Source organism: Fundulus heteroclitus, chromosome 7 (assembly GCF_011125445.2).
Source record: "Fundulus heteroclitus isolate FHET01 chromosome 7, MU-UCD_Fhet_4.1, whole genome shotgun sequence".
Taxonomy (NCBI): Eukaryota; Metazoa; Chordata; class Actinopteri; order Cyprinodontiformes; family Fundulidae; genus Fundulus; species Fundulus heteroclitus.
This window is the reverse complement of record NC_046367.1, coordinates 33,271,111-33,291,611: the sequence shown is the minus strand read 5'-3', so window position 1 is coordinate 33,291,611 and position 20,501 is coordinate 33,271,111. Positions and strand designations below refer to the sequence as shown.

At 43.9% G+C, this 20,501-nt stretch overlaps 1 protein-coding gene across 2 annotated transcripts; it reads right to left on the bottom strand.

Annotated features, from left to right (window-relative positions):
- Positions 1 to 751: 751 nt before the first annotated feature.
- On the bottom strand, positions 752 to 20,269 carry LOC105936145 (high-affinity choline transporter 1). Of its 2 annotated transcripts, none has more exons than XM_036139522.1 (9): positions 19,454 to 20,269; positions 18,238 to 18,491; positions 17,915 to 18,028; positions 17,464 to 17,619; positions 17,233 to 17,381; positions 15,178 to 15,321; positions 14,813 to 14,966; positions 6,165 to 6,382; positions 752 to 6,043 (listed from the first exon to the last, which is right to left on the bottom strand). In XM_036139522.1, the coding sequence occupies exons 2-9, from the start codon at positions 18,419 to 18,421 to the stop codon at positions 5,390 to 5,392; spliced, it is 1,773 nt and encodes a 590-aa protein (XP_035995415.1). In that variant the 5' UTR covers positions 18,422 to 18,491; positions 19,454 to 20,269; the 3' UTR covers positions 752 to 5,389. The 2 variants fall into 2 exon arrangements, with proteins under 2 accessions (XP_035995415.1, XP_012732275.1); XM_012876821.3 differs by having other exon boundaries at positions 18,238 to 18,471.
- Positions 20,270 to 20,501: the final 232 nt, after the last annotated feature.

Below are 20,501 nucleotides of genomic sequence, written 5' to 3'. Positions count from 1 at the left end.
ACATTTCTAGAAAAAAAAATCGTTGACTCTACCTTTAAATGTCCTAAGAACATTTTTCGATAACTTTAAGTGACAGAAAAGTTATTTAAAGGAAGGAAGAAGCCGCTCTTACAAACGATCCCTGCCGCTTCCACCTTTTATCTGATTGCACTGTTGTGAACTTTAACATTTAGAGTGCCAACTTAAGCTTTATAGAGTATTAGATGGAGCTTTTTAGGTCTTTGCAGTTTTTCTTAGCACTGAAATTTATGGAATTAGGGTGATGTGGGTGACATCCAATCCTTAAAGTTTTTCCAACTATGGATAACCTTGCTGACTGGTTGACTGACCACCAAACTGCTTGGAAGTGGCCTCATAACCATATTTAGAGTAAAAGACCGCAACAATTGCTTCTCCTGTGTCATTGCTTATGTCTTTCCTTCTTGGTATTGAGGTAAATTACACTTGCAACCTCCAGACTTTTACCAGAACTCTTGGTTAAATATAGGCGCTCACTCTTTCTCAGGATGAGTAAGATTAGCTGCACCTGGCTCCTTATTTTCTTTTACAAGCAACAAGGTTATACTTAGTTTATCCCATGATTGCATTGACAGTCATGAAAACCTCTCTGAATGCATTTAAAAGGATTGTTCTTAAACAAATTACTATGTGCTCCCTTCTAAAAACATTTGGGTGTCCACGTTGTGCCTCTATTAACACATTTATGTGCCAAATACAGTAGTAAGAAGAAAACACCAAATCAAAGTAGATGTGCTAAATTAATATAATTTATTTAACCCCACATTTACAACTGTACTCTTATAGACACCAGATGAATAAATAAATAAATACTCGTTTTCTTCAGTGCTGCATTTAAAAGTAAATTAATTTGTTCTCATACGTCACACATGTATATACATTTAATCACACAAAAATACAGCATAACTATTACCAGTATTTTTTTTCTTTAACAACATGGAGCAACAGGGTGTCAGTCCAGGTGCTGACACAGATTGTTTTATGTGCATCTGTATACAAGTTTGTACATGAATGGCACACGGAACCAATATGGAGGACCATCAACATTCACGATGAAGAGCAAAAAGATAAACCGACTGACACGATACAAAGCGTAGGACAAGAGGTCACCAAAATGAAGAAGCTGTTGTTCAAGTGACGCGTCACTAATTCTGCCACTATGATGAAGCAGGTAGAGTTGTAGCCTGACGGCAGATATACGTCACACATATACACCTTTTACATCGTGTCACGTTTGTTCTCCGGCTTGGCAATCGAGAACAAATTTTCACACCTTAAATGCCGCAGACAGATTAGATTCCTTGGGTAGGAAATAAAAAGTAAACAATATGTTTTATTGTGTTGAGGGGTAGATGTACAAGACAAAACATGTCCAGCTTATTGCTTTTTTTTAATGCTAATCTTTCTAGTGAAGCCATTTACTCAGTTACAGCCATCATGAGTCTTGCAGCAGATTTTTGAGACGTTTCGGTGGCCAATGTGACGAAGAGGAGCGGTGGACACTAATATTGAGGTTAAAAACTCTCTTGTTTTTGCTATAAAAAGGTTCTGCGCTGATTGTGTGGTGCCAGGCAGGGACTTTATAATACAGTGAGAGGCGTGAATAAACTAGAGATTAAGCGACTGTGGACTCAGCGGGAGGAGGAGTTGTCCAGCGATTTTTGGGTCGTGAGGCTGGGTGAACGAGATTCAAGTGTAAAATGGCTTTGAGTCATTCTGTATGACTAGAAAACCACAAAATAAACATTGTCTATTTACCACTGAAAAGCTAACCATGAGATGGTGTGAAAGATAACCCAAAAAAACAAAACAACTGCTCATTTTGGTCGTCTACAAAAGAAAGATTTAAGCGGTCTTAAAGATTGTGTTTGATTTTGGCGTATTGTTTCCATTCTTATATGACAACCTGGTCAGATTTCCACTCTTGAAGCAATAACAGCACAATATTATGTCATCTTTTTAATTAATTAAAAGCTGTTTAGCCTCACCTCTGTTTTCTTGGATTATTCTGAATGCACCTCCAGCAAAGGTGAAATCAATTAGGGGTCCAGGCCTGTGAATGTACAAAAATATGACTGTAAAGCTTGGAGGGTTTGTACCACAATTATACGGGATAAAAAAAAGACTGGAGATTTCCTTTGGAATATAGGTTCAGTCCCTGCACCTAACGTCAAAGACAATATTTTTTCCTAATGTTTTCCAACTGTACCGTAGTCACTATGGGTAAAAAAAAAAAAAAAAAAAACTTGTAAGGAAATCTCACAGTAGTTTAGGAAGAAATTAGCTTTAAATATGCATATTGTATCTCAGGATGAAGCTGACTAGAGAACAGCTGGTGGATTTATGAAATCTAACCAAGATGATTAGGCAATGTATGGACAAATATTAATGGCTAACAGGCTTCTATTTAAGCTGGTGTATGTTTGACACATAGTAATAGATATTTAATTGAAGTCCAAATAGTAAACCTGAAACATGATTTCAAACACACATCTAATTATAGGGGACACTACAATTTAGATGGGTTCATTGAGACAAAGTGATTAGCAGAATACTTTACATTCACGGTTTTGCTGAAAGGTAATATGTTTAGTTTAGTATCAAATGAGTAAAATGGGTATAAATCTAACCTTCGAATGTTAAAAAAATCTTTCAAAGTCACCAATTTCACCCCGATGAGCTCAGGTTTTCGGTATCTATGCTTCAAATGACACTGAGTGTAAAATAAGCGGTCCAAACCGAAGTCTGTCACCGTACCTTTCTGTATTCAGAAATGTGAGATTTAAAGGGGACACATCTTCTTCACTTCACACTTCTTCCTTTTCACATTTAAATCATTCAGTATGGATAACTGCAATACTTTGGTCTAAATTCCTCATTAATTTACCACTACTACATTGTTAAGCAGCTCCGCGGCAAATACTGTGATATAATTGTTCAAAGAACGTAACAGAGAATAGAGGAAAACAAACAGCTTGAAAAATATGCCCAAAACAGAATCTCTAGATATCCACACAGCTCCTGGCAAGACCACATTAAGATTTTCTGCACTCCTGGAGACTTTAAGTGCACATTCAAACGTATTTAAGAGATAAAAAGTAGATTTAGCATATGTCCCCTTTAATCTAATATTTGCATCTCTTTTGCACTGAAGTTTACCGTTAAAAACAGACTTTTTTTCTTAAAAATGTGAATATGTGTCCATTTAATAGCTGATATCAGAACATGTATGAGGATATTAAACTATTAAAAAGAGCAATTTCTGTATTACTGTTTATAACATGCTAAGGAAACCCCATAAACCCTCGCTGTAATTATCTTCGTCGTATAAATCAAATGTCCTGAGGGATATTCCACTTGGGGCTGAATCAATAATGACCGGCAATACTAACACTGTCCTGGGGGGAACAATCATTTCCTGTCTCTGTGAACCTGCAGTGACTGAGCAGTCAATATAGCTTCAGGATGAGCGAACGAACCATCAAAGGTTCTCAAAAACACGCCGACACGAATTTCATATCTGCAGATCAGGATATAAACAACAGGCTGTGCTGATCACCTTAAAAACATGATGGTATTTTTGTTTTCCCTTGTATGTGTTTTTTATGTTTGCCAGACAGCTACCGGGTCCATACATGTGCTTAATGGTGGCTGAAGCGATTCAACATTCTTCTTTCCCACTTCAAACAAAGGTGAAACAGTAATAAAAACGTGCTTTTCATGAAACACCCAGACGAAGAGAGAAGCAATGGATATGAAAACTAGACGAATGCTCTTTAAAAATTATTGCTCTATTGACAAACTTTCTATGCAAACTTAAAAACCCAGCAAGACCAACCTGGACCATTCACCTAAAGCTGCTCTGTTCGCAGGCAGAAATACAGTGCCTTGGAAAACTACTCATGTCCCTTAAACCTTTGGCATTTTGTTTGGTTCCAACCAAAAACCACATTATATTTCATTAGGATTTTAAGTAATAAACCATTCCAAGGCAGTGAATAATGGGGAAAGCAAAACCATACAAGGTTTTAACTTTTTTTTTAACAGATATAAATCTGAAATGCCTGGAATACATTTGTATTCAGCAATCTCTGCTCTGATACTCCTAAAAAAAAACCAAAAGCAACCGATTGCCTTTAGAAGTGACCTAATTAGTAAATAGACTCCTTTTTGTGTAATTTCAGTATAAATTCATGTGTTCTGTTGAAAGTAAGGCATAAAATCACTGACTGCATGGAAAACACTATCCCCATGGTGAAACATGGTGGTGGTAGCATCATGCTGTAGAAATGCTTTTCTTTGGCAAGGGCGGGGGAGTCTGATTAGGATTTTTGGAAATTTGGGGGAAGCTATCCTGTTAAAAAAAAAAACCTGTTAGAGGCTCCAAAAGACTTGAGACTGGGCCAGAGGTTCTCCTTCCAGCAGGACATTGGCCCAAAACAAACCTGAAATGGTTTAAGGTATAATCATGTGGTAAAATGATTAGAAGTCCAGATCTAATTTTAATTGATAATATGTTGGAAGAATTTAAAAAAAGCTGATGTTCACAGATGTTCTTCATTCAGTCTGGACTGCATGATTTTGTAAAGATGAATGTCGGAAATGTCCGTGTGTGAATGTGCAAAGATAGTTCTGCAAAGCCTGGACCGGGCTGAATACAAATGTATGCCAAGGTTTTATTAGTTAAAAGTGTTCAGAGCCACGTGTCTCTCAAACACCCCCTCCCCACACTCTGCACAGATCAGCGGTTAAAGACAATAAACAGTTGGACAGATGGATCACTTTCCATCGTGACCAACGACTTTCAGCGAGTCCACCGCAGACAATCTTAACAGGATACACTGTTGTTTTTGTGTAACATGACTAAATGTGGAAAAGTTTAAGGGGAAAAAACTAATTTAGCAAGGCACTGCATTTGCATCGACACGCATAACCTGAGCTTAGACAACCAGACATAAGCACTGCTTCTTAGTTCTAATGCACTTTTCTCAAGACCGGCCACCACTTGAAAAACTATTTCCCTTTATCGTAGCTTTCACCACAGCAGCAGCAGCTAAATAAAAAAAAATGGTTGTAAATTCACAGAGCCATGGTCAGAAAAAAAAAAGCAAATAACTGAGCTTTGTACAGACGATTTGGAGCCAAAGATGAGTTTCTAGAGAGAAACACACCTTTAAAAAGCGGATGGAGGAGGCACCGATTCGCAGACATAACTTGTGGAGTCACTTGGAAGCCGCAGAAGGTTTCTGCTGATCTGGCTCACAGTGTGGCAGTAACAAGTTTCCTGAAGGACGCCGACGCCTCTTTTGATTCTTCCTCCCCCCCCCTTTCACATTCCTCGGTTCAAGTTTCCTTTGTGCGTTTTTGTCGTCTAGTTCTCGCTGTGGAACGACTCCGGACTCGACGCGCCATCGTCGCTCAGGACCTCGGTGTTGGTGAAGGTCCCGGCGAGCGTGGCGCCCAGGGCTTGCCTGACCGGCGCCATCTCCGAAAGGATGATGTTGTCGTGATTGCTTACCAGCGTGGCCTTGTCCATGATCTCTTTGCTATGCTTGGACACGACCGCGTCCAGGAAGTCGTACCTGTGGGACAGCATGCCGCTTTCGAACAAGTACTTTGTCAGGTAGGAGAAGGCCACGTTCGCCAAGAACGACGCCAACATGGACATGGACTTGAAAGGGAACCTCTGCTGGACGAAGAACTCCACGTCTCCAGTGAGGTGGTGGACCCTCTCCACCGTCACCCAGCCGGGGTAATAGATGAACGGAGGCAGTTTCAGGTAAGGCTCCCCTCCGCCGATGCGCAGCAGGAGTCCAAAGATATACGCTGCCACCGAGCCGTACGTGTTGGTGCCTTTGACGAACAGCACGCTGAGAAGTTGGGGGAAGATGATGACGTAGACGAGGTCGGAGCTTAGGTACCAAAGGCCGTACACAGATCCGGTCAACAGCGCCATCGCTGTAGCAAGAGCTCCGAACACAAAGATGGTGATGCGCATCACCCAAACGATCTCGTTATCCGAAGCCTGGAGGAGAAAGCAAAGGGGTTGCCTTTGTTTTTGCTTTTTTGGATTGCAATAAAATGTTGATTGATCACGGGGGATGAGTAAGAATAATCGTGCACGTAATCGTTTTCGGTGCTCTTACCGACTGCCTGAAGGCGAGCTGATAAATGTTCCTGGCAAACATGGAGCTGGCCGAAAGTATGGAGGAGTCTGCTGATGACATCACCGCTGCCGACACCGCCCCGAGTCCGAAGAAGGAGATGTAAGGTGGGCAGAGGTGCTGAAGCACTATGGGAAGGATCATATCTGATTCATCCTTGTCCTTTGGAGCGAGGGAGCCATAAGTCGTTTGGTTCCAGTCTGAAAAAGATGTTTTTTATAAAAAAAAAAAAAAAAAAAAAAGCATTGCAATGAAGTTCAGTTTATATCCTTTGAGGTTGTTTGCTCTGAACAAAACGTTTCCTAACTTTTATTCTGATCCATTTAGCTTTTAGGACAAAAGATTTCACAGTTAAATCTGATTATGAGCCTCCCCGTGGATGCACACGTCTTAGCCGCAGAAAAACAAAAGAGCTTGGAGTTTTCAGTGGATGGAAATACAACAGAGATTATCAGGTCTCTGTGGTTTGACTGGTTAAAATAAAAAGAGGAAAACATCTGAGTCATAAGAAAAAAGTAACAGTAGTAAAGAAATGCGCATTTCTCTAGTAAGCTTCATTCTGATGGTAAGTTTGATTTATAGTCATTTTGCTGATAATGCATCAAAATTTTCACAAGTTGTTTGATAAGACATGACATGTTAAGCTAATTACACCTACTGGGGAAATATTAACCTGAAAGTGAATTATATTAGGAGAAGCGCTTATTTTTGCGTTTAAAATCTGCTTGTTGACAGCCAGCATTGAGAGATTCATGTCTCAGAGCTGTTGAGCCATGCTAAAAGCCTGAATACTTTGACTACACATACATTTAGAAGCTAAAAACGTATATAACATATTAATTAAACACATAGGGGCTTATTTTAAACATTTATTGCTGTTAAATTCAACAATTATGGCATACAGCTTATGAAAACGTAATGTTAATTTCTAAGAAAACAAGAATATAAGACCTGGAAAAAGGGATTTTTAGTGAGCAAATGTGGGCCTACTTTTAAGTATGTCCACATACTGTGTAGAGCAAGGCCATCAACTACATTTGTCCAAGGACCAGAGTTTTTCTCAGCAGACATTATGAGGGCCAGATGCTTTCGTAAAATAAAATGTATTAACACAATATCTGGCATATATGAAAAAGCGTATTTCATATATCTATCTATCTATCTATCTATCTATCTATCTATCTATCTATCTATATATATATATATATATATATATATATATATATATATATATATATATATATATAATACACTTTTTCATTATGCTATTCTTGAATTCAGAAATGTTCTGTGGGCCGTATGGAAAGCTCTGGTGGACAGGATATGGCCCGTGGGCCACCAGTTGAAGACCCCTGCTGTAGAGTGCTGGTATATGCAATCACTTCCTTGTCAGGGCTCCTTTGGCATGAATTACTGTATCAATGCAGCATGAAATGCAGGTGTTGACCCTGCGGTCCAGCTGAGGTCTTAAGGAAGCCAAAGTTGTTTTAACAGTGGTCTTCCACCTATCTGCATTGTAGGTTGTGGTGTTTTTTATCTTCCTCATGACAGTCCTCCATAGAGGATCTATGGGGTTTTGGTGTGAATCAAGCAAAGTGGTCATTAAAACGAGCCCTGCTTGAAGATGTAGTAAGCATCCTAATGAAGCTTGTCCGCAAAGGAGAGCCTAACCCTGTGGAAGAATAACCCTGGACCTGAAGCGACCTGAATTATGTACCTCTCTGCTCAACCTGCTGTATCTGGGCTCTTGATTTGCAAATCCAATGCAAAATATACTTTCATCTAGATTTGAAACCATCTAGTCCATTTTTGTCTTCAGCTAATATAAGGCAGATCTGAAATTGTCCGTGTCAGGATTGGCTTCACACAGGTAAAGCGAGGTGGGTCACGGATGGACACATCCTTGCGAGGTGGTTCTTGATGCACTGACTCCCGTCGCAGAAAAAGTCTCCTCCAGGCCTTTGAATAAGCCTTACTTCAAAATCCTCTCAAGGCTGTGTGTATCAATCTTGCTTTAGCACCCTTTAGTATAAACCTTTTTCTTTACACTCAAGTTTCCACTAATGGACATGGATACAGCCAGCGTCTTTAGCAATGGACGTTGGTTGCTTGTGGAGTCTGTCAATGACACGCTGAACTGTCAAGTCAGCATTCTTTCCCTTGACCGTTGGAAATATCTCACTCTGTGTGGAATCAATTCATTTACATGTATGAGTTTCTCTTTTTGAATTGAATAATTAAAATAAAATCACTTTTAAATGATAATTTACTAATGTTGAATCTGTGCTAAATGTAAAAAAATGAAACCCTGTTCTGAAGGATTGAAGGATTGAAGCTTTGCGCGGTTTGATTCTGTGCTTTTATTCAGTCAGGTGGTTTCTGTCTTCCTGCATGGTAATTATTCTTTCTTTTTGCTTTTTTAAAGTATCTAACCCCAACCTACACATGACTCTTCCGTATTGAAAAAAAGGACACGTGTTTCCCAGCTTCTTTTCCTTTTTCTAGTTTGCCACTTTTCTTTGGCTCCACGATCTCTGTCTCTCTCTCCAATCCCCGGACGCTCATAACCAGCGACTGTTTAACGGCGGTTACACATGGAAAATCTTCAGAAGATCCAAATTAATTAGCTCTCCTTCAGATGTAATATTGAACAGATCTGCACGGTCTGAGGGCTCTCTTCTCTGCCCACTCTCCCAGGATCCGTCTGCTGGTTACTCTCCAGACCCTGTATGAAACGGCATGTAAACATCTAACTCAAAAAAAAGAACGGTGCTCGGGTGTAAACAACCCAAACTGGCATTGCCGTGTCTTTGATCACACTTTGTAGTTTGAATAAAGGATCAGAGTCGTGGACCTGCGATGTTTCGGTTCAGGCTCAGTATACGTGTTATGAGGAAGATCCAGATGAGGAAATCCATTTAGCTGTAACAGGGTTCTGCATGGTGACTGAAAGATCTTAGGTGGATGTTAGGAACGTCCTCGTATTCATTTAACCTATTCACGTTTTGGCATGTGACAACCACAAACGACATTTGTTTTTAGGATTCTATTGTGACAGACCACAACAAAGAAGAGCATTCCCCTAGGTCAATACTTTGCACAAGGTCCTTCTTTGTTGAAGGAAGCATTCCCACCTTCTGCTGGGAGGTGGACCTCCACCCCGTTGTCACTGTTTAGAGTTTCTAAGAGGTTTTCTTCCAGGATCACCCTGTTTTTAACTCCATCCATCCTCCCTTCAATTCTGACCAACTTCCCAAGCTGACCATAGCATTCCCACAGCACAATGCTGCCACCGCTGCGCTTCAGGACAGAGATTTTGTATTCAGGATAACATGGAGTGGACAACTAACAGCATGCCTTTGGCTAGATTCTCCAACATGAGCTGCTGATCTCTAACCTGACCCTAGCCAGATGTATTTCGCTCCGCCTAGCTCCACTCATCCATCTTGGATTGATCCATAGGAATTGCCTTTTTTGAAGGCTTGGCATTATCAAAAATCCTTGCATATGATTGGATAAGCCACTTGTCTGTCATCTTTATCGACGTGCTATTTCAACCACTCACACCGAAGCTAACCGACGCAGAAAAAAACTAAACTCCGTCCGTCCGTCCGTTGTCTTCCGCTTATCCGGGGTCGGGTCGCGGGGGTAGCAGCTTCAGTAGGGAGGCCCAGACGTCCCTTTCCCGGCCACTTGGGCCAGCTCCTCAGGAGGAATCCCAAGGCGTTCCCAGGCCAGCCGGAAGACATAGTCCCTCCAGCGTGTCCTGGGTCTTCCCCTGGGTCTCCTCCCGGTGGGACGTGCCCGGAACACCTCTCCAGGGAGGCGTCCAGGAGGCATCCTGACCAGATGCCCGAGCCACCTCAACTGGCTCCTCTCGACGTGGAGGAGCAGCGGCTCTACTCTGAGTCCTCCCCGGATGACTGAGCTCCTCACCCTATCTCTAAGGGAGAGCCCAGACACACTACGGAGAAAACTCATTTCAGCCGCTTGTATCCGGGATCTCGTTCTTTCGGTCACGACCCAAAGCTCGTGACCATAGATGAGGGTAGGAACGTAGATCGACCGGTAAATCGAGAGCTTCGCCTTTTGGCTCAGCTCTCTCTTCACCACAACGGATCGGTACAGCGCCCGCTTCACAGCAGACGCTGCACCAATCCGCCTGTCGATCTCCCGCTCCATCTTCCCCTCATTCGTGAACAAGACCCCAAGATACTTGAACTCCTCCACTAGGGGCAGGACATCCTCCCCAACCCGGAGAAGGCACTCTACCCTTTTCCGGTTCAAGACCATGGTCTCGGATTTGGAGGCACTGATTTTCCTCCCGGCCGCTTCGCACTCGGCTGCGAACCGCTCCAGTGAGAGCTGTAGATCACGCCCTGATGAAGCCAATAGGACCACGTCATCCGCGAATAGCAGAGACGCAATCCTAAGGCCACCAAAGCGGATCCCCTCAACACCTTGGCTGCGCCTAGAAATTCTGTCCATAAAAGTTATGAACAGAATCGGTGACAAAGGGCAGCCTTGGCGGAGTCCAACTCTCACCGGAAACGAGTCCGACTTACTGCCGGCGATGCGGACCAGACTCTGACACCGGTCGTACAGAGACCTGACCGCCCTTATTAAAGGGTCCGGTACTCCATACTCCCGGAGTACCCCCCACAGGATCCCCCGGGGGACACGGTCGAATGCCTTCTCCAGATCCACAAAGCACATGTAGACTGGTTGGGCAAACTCCCATGCCCCCTCAAGAATCCTGCTGAGGGTGTAGAGCTGGTCCAGTGTTCCACGGCCAGGACGAAAACCACACTGCTCTTCCTGAATCCGAGATTCGACTATCCGACGGACCCTCCTTTCCAGAACCCCTGAATAGACCTTACCAGGGAGGCTTAAGAGTGTGATTCCTCTGTAGTTGGAACACACCCTCCGGTCCCCCTTTTTAAATAGGGGGACCACCACCCCAGTCTGCCAATCCAGGGGAACTGCCCCCGATGTCCACGCAATGTTGCAGAGCCGCGTTAACCAACACAGCCCCACAACATCCAGAGCCTTAAGGTACTCAGGGCGAATCTCATCCACCCCCGGAGCCTTGCCACCGAGGAGCTTTTTAACAACCTCGGCAACCTCAGCACCAGAGATGGGAGAACCCGACCCAGAGTCCTCAGGCTCTGCTTCCTCAATGGAAGACGTGTTGGTGGGATTAAGGAGGTCTTCGAAGTATTCCGCCCACCGACGCACGACGTCCCGAGTCGAGGTCAGCAGCACACCACCCCCACTGTAAACAGTGTTGGTACTGCACTGCTTCCCCCTCCTGAGACGCCGGATGGTGGACCAGAATCGCTTCGAAGCCGTACGGAAGTCTTTCTCCATGGCCTCTCCGAACTCTTCCCACGCCCGAGTTTTTGCCTCGGCGACCAGCCGAGCCGCCTGCCGCTTCGACTGCCGGTACACATCAGCTGCTTCCGGAGTCCCACAGGCCAAAAAAGCCCGGTAGGACTCCTTCTTCAGCTTGACGGCTTCCCTCACCGCTGGTGTCCACCAGCGGGTTCGAGGGTTGCCGCCACGACATGCACCGACAACCTTGCGGCCACAGCTCCGACTAGCCGCCTCAGCAATAGAGGCGTGGAACATGGTCCATTCAGACTCAATGTCCCCCGCCTCCCTCGGGACGTGTTTAAAGTTCTCCCGGAGGTGGGAGTTAAAGCTCCGCCTCACAGGGGACTCCGCCAGACGTTCCCAGCAAACCCTCACAGTACGTTTGGGCCTGCCCGGTCGGACCGGCTTCCTCCCCCGCCATCGGAGCCAACTCACCACCAGGTAGTGGTCGGTGGAGAGCTCCGCCCCTCTCTTCACCCGAGTGTCCAAGACATGCGGCCGCAGGTCAGATGAAACGACAACAAAGTCGATCATTGAACTGCGACCTAGGGTGTCCTGGTGCCAAGAGCACATATGGACACCCTTATGCTTGAACATGGTGTTTGTGATGGACAATCCATGACGAGCACAGAAGTCCAACAACAAAACACCACTCGAGTTCAGATCAGGTGGGCCATTCCTCCCAACCACGCCCCTCCAGGTCCCACTGTCATTGCCCACGTGAGCGTTGAAGTCCCCCAGCAAAACGAGGGAGTCCCCAGGAGGGGCACTCTCCAGTACCCCTTCCAAGGACTCCAAAAAGGGTGGGTAATCTGAACTGCTGTTTGGCGCATAAGCGCAAACAACAGTCAGAACCCGTCCCCCCACACGGATGCGGAGGGAGGCCACCCTCTCGTTCACCGGGGAAAACCCCAACGTGCAGGCACCGAGATGGGGGGCAACAAGTATGCCAACCCCAGCTCGGCGCCTCTCACCATGGGCAACTCCAGAGTGGAAGAATGTCCAGCCCCTCTCAAGGAGACTGGTTCCGGAGCCAGAGCGGTGCGTCGAGGTGAGTCCGACTATCTCTAGTCGGAACCTCTCAACCTCGCGCACAAGCTCAGGCTCCTTCCCCACCAGAGAGGTGACATTCCACGTCCCAAGAGCCAGCTTCTGCAGCCGAGGATCGGAACGCCAAGGTCCCCGCCCTCCACTGCTACCCGTTACACATTGCACCCAACCCCTTTGGCCCCTCCGACAGGTGGTGAGCCCATCGGAAGGGGGACCCATGTCGCCTCTTCGGGCTGAGCCCGGCCGGGCTCCATGGGCAAAAGCCCGGCCACCAGACGCTCGCCAACGTGCCCCACCTCCAGGCCTGGCTCCAGAGTGGGGCCCCGGTGACCCGCGTCCGGGCGAGGGAACACGAGGTCCAACAAAAAAACTAAACTTTTTTTTTTAATGTGTTTGTGGCTCTAGTGGCACACGTTTTATTGACAGTGAGCTGACAGGAAGAGGGGGGAAGACAGGCGGCAAAGCGCCGCGGGTCGGAGTCGATCCCGGGCCGACCGCGTCGAGGACTAAAGGCCTCCTAACATGGTTCACGCTAACCGCTCCGCCACGGGCGCGCCCCAGAAAACAAAACTTGTCAAATCCGGTCGGGAGAAGGGCGAAAACATCGTTTCCACAAACAAAAGCCTTCAGAGCCGTTCTCTGATGTTCTTTTAATGAAACAATATTAGGTAGATTGGACAACACGGAAGAAATAGCAGCATCAATGTTAACGCTTGCTTCCTCGATGCGAGCCGCCATTGTTGTCTGAATCAAAACAGTCTCACGGTCGCTTCTCCACTACGTCACATCTATGAAACTCCAGCCCTGCGTCCTGATTGGCTGGACAATAAAATTGGTTGGAGAAATCATTCTCTATGGGAGATGTCCCAGATGGCTGTGAGTGAATTACCTGACTCCGCCAGATAGATTTTCTCCGCATATCCATCTGGAAACCTTCCGTTGAAGTAATTTTGGGAAGGGGCGAAAATACTGGTTAGCTGATTGGCCTATGTTGGTGATAGACGGGCCAAATAAACCAATCAGATTCGTCGTCGCTCGTAACAGAGCGACGACGAAAACACAACCACAAGCCAAGCTACTCTTGCTGCTGCAGGTAAAGGCTCGTTAGCTCAGCAAAGAAATACTCTGTAATTCCGATAAAACTTGCTCGATAGCCTCACTAACGCTAGTTTCATCGGCTGAAGCCGCCATGTTGTTAAGACTGAACTGTCGCGCTTCTCGTTACATCACACCTCAACCCGCCTCAAAGCCAACGCTGATTGGACGTTCGTTTGGTGAACGGCTCCAAATTTTCTTCAACGGAGAGTAGCCAGACTGATCTGCGAGTGAAACCTTGAAAGCTCGCGAGATCAGGATGGTCTCACGAGGCTAGTGAGTGAAGCTAGGCGGAGCGAAATCCATCTGGCTAGGGTCAGGTTAGCTAATCTCTGCAGCTCCTCCAAAGTGTCCGTGGACCTCTTGATTAATGCTCTCCTCGCCCGGACTGTCAGTTCAGGTGGACGGCCATGTCTGGGTAGGTTTTCAGTTGTGCTAGGATCTTTCCATTTTCAAACTTCTCCGCAGTTTTATCTCTGATCTGTCTGCTCTTATCATTAGTCTTCATGATCCTATTTGCTTATTAATGTTCTCTGACCATCTCTGAGTCCGTCACAAGACATCTGCATTACACTGAGATTAATTTACACAGTGGTTGGCTCAATTTAGTCTTCAGGCTGCCAATTGGTTACTCAGGGTTTTATTTAGGGGTGTCAGAGTAAAAGAGGCTGAATACAAATGCGCGCCACACTTTTCAGATTTATTTTTGTAAACATAAACTAAAAATGGTCATTATTTTCTTCCTACTTCAAAAAGTTGTCACCTTGTACTGGTCTATCACACAAAATCCCAGTAAAATACATAGATGTTTGTAGTTGTAATGTGTTAAATGTAAAAAGGTTTAAACAGAATGTACGCGTTACCCCAGATGACACCCACCTACACCCTAAATAGCTTGCCACAAGCTTTTTTTCATTAAAAGTCAGATAAAATCACTGACATTTTCTAGGTATTACGTCAGTGCTTATCTCTCCAAGTAAAAAAAAAAAGTCTGCTTTTATATCTTGTGGCAATATTACAACTGTTTAGAGTAACTAGTAGGAAGATATAAACTAATATATTTCAGCACATTCCAGCCTGAGACAGTTTGTGAGTATGCGTGAGTTTACCGGTGGAAGCCCCAATAGCTCCTATGAGGACGGAAGGGACCGCCATCACCAAGCAGCCGAAGGCAGCAATGAAAGAGAGAACCTGGGCATAGGTAGCTGAAGAGGCAGAAAGAACCCGCTGGAAGTAGACCTGCCAGGGAATCCCTCCCAACATCTAGAAAGGGAAACACACACAAAGTAAATACAGACTTCGAACCAATGCATCACTTTCAGCAGTCTAAATAACTCATGTCAGCTCTGAAGAAGTGACTCCCTATTAAAACAAATGCGCTGCCTTCAAGCCTGAACTCTCGCCATAACTCAAGTGTTCTTTATAGGCATTACAGAGTTTAATGATGAATCCTCTCATAAAAACTATGGCTTACCAGCAAAAAGAAGTTGTCTGCCCAGAGCCAGTGGTCTTCAGGCTTAATCTTGCCAAGCCATGGTGACTGATAGATTGCTTCCTTAGCTGAAAGACCGATGTCTGACACAGCAGGATTGGAAAGGGCAAAAGGTACACTGATCCACTGATGAAGAGGAGAAAAATCAGGATTCAAATTAGGGCTGGATGATAACTCAATAACAATATATATCGATGGATGTGTGGTTCAATAGAAAAAAAATGGGTTAATAAATATTTTTTGTTCCTTTTGCATTCTAGCCTATTATGTAGGTTAATACTACATTCATTATACCCTCCCAACCAATCACAAACTCAGACCTGGGACATCTCTGTCACCAAGCTTCAAAGAGTTCAGAGAGTATGTTTTATTTTTTAAGAGTTTTTTAAGACGGTTTTGGTAAAAAGTTGGTTGAATAAAAGGGTTGTGTTTGAATTCAGTGTTCAAAGCTTATAGTTAGAATGGCTAAGCTTTGTAGTTATGCTGATATAGGCTTAGGCTGCTGGAGGACATGAAGGTCTATTTTTCTCACTCTGCTGAGTTCTCCTACTGTTCTCCAATTTGCATTGTTATTTCATCTTTTAACTTTATGTTCTGTCTCTTTTTTTTCTTCATAGTAGGTACACCTGATCTGGCGTTCTGTTAGCTGTGACATCATCCAGGGGAGACAGATCACCTGCTATTACCATATAACATAGAAAGGATTCTTGGATCTATGCGTGCTTCTGTGCTATTGTGTCTCTGCGCTGTCTTCTCTAACCCCTAGTTGGTCGCTGCAGATGGCGGCTCACACTGAGCCTGGTTCTGGTTCCGCTGGAGGTTTTCTTTAAAGGGGAGTTTTCCTCACCACTGTCGCTTCATGCTTGCTCAGTATGAGGGATTGCTGCAAAACCATCAACAATGCAGACGGCTGTCCCTGTGGCTCTACGCTCTTTCATGAGGAGTGAATGCTGCTTGGAGAGACTCGATAAAATCTGCTGGGTTTATTTAGATAGGAAACTTTTTGACCAATCTGTATGATCTGATTGAATTTGACTTTGGAAAGTGCTTTGAGATGACATGAATTGGTGCTATATAAATAAAATTGAATTGAATTGATTTAAGAATAGGCCATTAAGAAACTGCATAGAATGACCAGGTTTCCACTTAAAATACATGTTTTAAATTTTTTGATAATTATCGATATCGATCAATATGATTTATTTTTTATCAATATGCTTTTTTCGTATATCTTCCCACCCTAATTCAAATATTAGAACATTGCACATTATTTTAAATATACAGTGCTGTTCACAATTATTCATACTCTTGCTCTTGATGTTGGGTTAAAACCTCAGATTTTAATGTATTTTATTGGGCTTTTATGTTATACACCGACACAAACTAACAAACGCATGGTTTTCAAAATCTTTTATGAATAAAAATATGAAAAACTGTAGTGGGCATTTGTATTCAACCTTTTTCTTTCCAATACCCCTAAATAAAATCCAGTACAAACAGTCGCCTTTTATAATGACCTGATCAGTAAATAGAGTTCACATTCATGTAATTTAACCCCCTGAAGATTAAAGCTGCTCTGTCAAAGAACATCAACCAACAGCGTCATGAACACCAAGGAACAAACATCAACTGTTGACATGATGACCGCTAGTGTCTGTGTTACGGAAAATTCGTGAATAAGTAAATTATTTTTAAAGAAAACCTTAAACTGGAACTGAACCTGACGTAAAAGCATATCCCCGCCCCCAAGACCAAAACTCAACCAAAGTGGGTGGTGCCAAGAGACCCTGAGGGGCGGGGCCAAGTGTGGGGATGAGCGGTGGTGCGATCCGGATGTGGGGAAAGTGACAGCTAGCTTAATTTGACTTATTGAAACAAGAAGGGTGATAAAGGCGACACGGATAGGTCTTTTGAGGTGGAGGATATTTACCGTTTTTAACAGATTTCATTACGTCTGCATTTATGCCTTGACATGAGACGAGTACCCTGAACTTCTTCACTTCAACGCTACCTGGTACATATTAACCTCTAACTCACCAAGCCCAGAAAGATGCAGAAGAGCTGGACCACATCTGTGTATGCGACGGAGTACAGTCCCCCAACCAGCGTGTAAAAGATTGCTATGAGCGCTGAGATCACCACGGACATGTTGATGTTTATGTCCACGATCACGCTGAGAGTGGCACCTGCATGGCAGTACAACCAGGGTCAAGTAAAAAAATTTAAATCCTAAATCTGTATGAAGATTAAATATGGGAGAGCACCCACCCAAGGCAGACAGGATGGCAGCAGACCAGAAGATTTCTCCCATGAGTGCAGGAATGAAAAGCAGTCCTCCCATCCTTTTCCCATAAAGCTGCTGGAAAGGATCCAGCATTGTGACATATCCGCGAGACCGCATCGGTTTGGCAAAGAAAAGGCCACCTGAGGGATGTCAGAGATTCAGTTTGGACCAATAACATTCAGATGTGGTGAGTTTGCCGTGTCATACATTATGCAAGCACAGTCTTCTATAGGATCTACTGTATTTATAGGCCTGAAACCAGTTTCAGATGCAATCCAATACAGTGAATATTGTTTTGTAGTCACTTCAAAAAGCGGCTAAGCATCGTTAATCTGATACAGCAACTGTGTAGAGTATTTTTCTGTTGGCATTTGTATACACTGTATAAGAAAACACAAGACATGCAACTAAGCGTCCACCCACGATGATTCTCACCTAATACCAAGCTGAGAGCGTAACCAAACGGTGCCTGAGCCCAGGCCAGACCGTAGTCTGGCAGGTAGACGTACTCTGCTGTTCCATTGATGTAACCCCCACCCACCCAGGTGGCTGAAGAAGAAGAAAGGAAGAAAATGTATTGTTGAAATAAAGTTTCTTCTTTTTTGTAGGTTTTTCACATGTTTGGAGCCACAGGATATCCGTGACCTGTGCATACAATACGCATACGGAGTGATATGGTTCGCCTTTTTTTTCTGGATACATTAATCAGGACTAAACAGACAGGCATGAACAAACTAATCAGCTTTATGGCCTCTCACCGGTCATGGTGAATCCCCCCACGAACAAGCCGATGTCCCTTCCCCCGACCATAATACTCTCGCTCCGGTCCATGCCTTCACTGACTCCGGAGTTCTTGTTCTTCCACGCGGCCCAGATCCCCACGAACAGAATCAGAACATAGAAGAGCACGATGGCCACGAGACCCTCGGCGTGGATCGCCATCTGTCCTCCTCTTCAGCTTCCCGCCGGGATCAAGTGCGACTGGAAATGGGCTGGAAACGCATAGAGGATACTGAAAAAAGACAAATAAAGAGATGCATATATATATATATATATATATATATATATATATATATATATATATATATATATATATATATATATGGCGTCGTCAATTACCAAACCTTGAGGGACTTTTATTAAAAATTTTAATGGGAGGTTTAATTTCTGTCCACTTTAAAATGATGAATGGTCGTAAACCCCCCGAATAAAAACGGCTTCGTCCACCATTAAAGTAGACAAGACACGCTTTTCTTTTACGCACAGCCACCTTACATGAAAAAAATGCTGTGATAACTCAGCAGATTTATCGACTTTAAAGAACACCGGGATTGATAGCCTAATTTAGGTTTGAACCATAATATAAAATAATTAAAAAAAAGCAATTCCCACATTTTTAGATATCTCATTCAACGTTTCTAACCTCTTGTAAAAATCTAAACTCTTTGAGTCCCTACGGTGGTTGGTGAGGGGCTATAGTTTGACTGAGAACACCAACAAATAAGATAATATAGACAATTTCATCTCCTTCCAACTTACAAGTTTAAAAAATGAAGAAAACCAAGGAAGGTGTCCAAACGCGTCAATCTGGCGCGCCTTCTTGCTTAACTTTACTGCTCCGCTTTCTAGTTTTAGGAAGCCATGCCCACGGGATGTATTTCTTCACATTTTATTTCTTTATTGTATCGTGCACGACTTTTTAATTCATTTCAACACGCACATTTATCTCGTTTTACTTCCATGCGTAAAAGTCCAGCAGTCCTTTCCAAAGGCAACACCTCCACATAAACACGCACTCTCTGTTGATTAAAATGGAGCTAAAACAGGTGCGCCCACCGTTTTAGTCCAGAACCCCGCAGCATTATTTTTGCACGGATACTGTTGCTGCATGAGGCCGGGTTGCGTTATTGATCTCTTTAAATCATCCGCCAGGACAGTCAAACAGTTGCATCCCAAAAACGCTGAATGTCTTACCTTTCCTTGGAGAGATTGATCTAAACAGATGGCATGAAGTCTTCTGGGGAAGAAAAAAAACTAAAACAATTTAAAGATATCCTGGTAAAAATCACGGCACTTTCCTGCGTATTCCTCCCTGGCGCGCAAACCACAATTCAACTATGCAGTTTTTTTTTTAACTCAACCAAGCTGCCCGGTAAGAGCCGCGGAGAGAGGGACGGAGCGAGGGAGGGAGGGAGGGTGAGAGAGGGTGGAGGTGGGTTGGATAGGGTGGAGATGAATGGGAGTGGTGGGTTTATTGGGAGCTGTCAGGGTGAGTAGCTGGTGGATGAATGTCTTCCAGGGCAGGACGAAAATAGCACCTAATAGAGAGTGTCGTGACGCACTGCCTCGCCGGAAAACCTTTCCAATATCATGTTGGCAGTGGTTGAAACCTTTACTTTGCCAGGTCACATCTCAGGCCTGATTAACGACGCTGCGCCGTCGGTTCCCGTTTTCTCTCGTGCGTGGATACGCCATTCGCTCACATATGACTCTTTTACACGGAGAACTTTGATATTTTACTTCATTCCCCGCTTTATGGACAAAGCAAGCAGCATCTTTCCCTCAGAGCATCTTATCATCTTAAACTTCTGGAATAGTTTTTTTTAAAGGAGGCAGGAACATAAAAACGAGCAAATCTGATTGAGAACAATGCTGGAAACGTTTGATGTTACATGGAAACTAATGAGGATTGCCTTTAAAGAAAATACAACATAACAGAAATCCCCAGCGACACCAAGACAAGCTCCACCACAGCCATAAAAGGTGGTGCTCAGTAATTTGGAAGCCAAAAGTAAGTCTTAAGTCTTGTCAGTCCAAGTCTCCAGTCTAAACATGCATGTGTAAAGTAATAAAACAGTCCTAAAAATCCCAAGTCAAACTACAGTCATATTCAATAAATTAGAATATGGGTTCCAATGTTGCTCATTTGTCAGAATAAAAGCACCTTTTTGAAAATAACTTTAAGCAAGTATTAGACATACTTTTCACAAAGCCCACATTTCTGTATTAATTTTTTTTTATC

Excerpts from the sequence above, each read along its gene's own strand:
- LOC105936145 (XM_036139522.1), bottom strand. The coding sequence starts at position 18,421 with ATGGCGATCCACGCCGAGGGTCTCGTGGCCATCGTGCTCTTCTATGTT. Across the intron at positions 14,967-15,177 it reads CAGACAACTTCTTTTTGCTG|ATGTTGGGAGGGATTCCCTG; the intron begins GTAAGCCATAGT and ends TTCCCTTTCTAG. Across the intron at positions 6,383-14,812 it reads AGCTATTGGGGCTTCCACCG|ACTGGAACCAAACGACTTAT; the intron begins GTAAACTCACGC and ends CATCTTTTTCAG.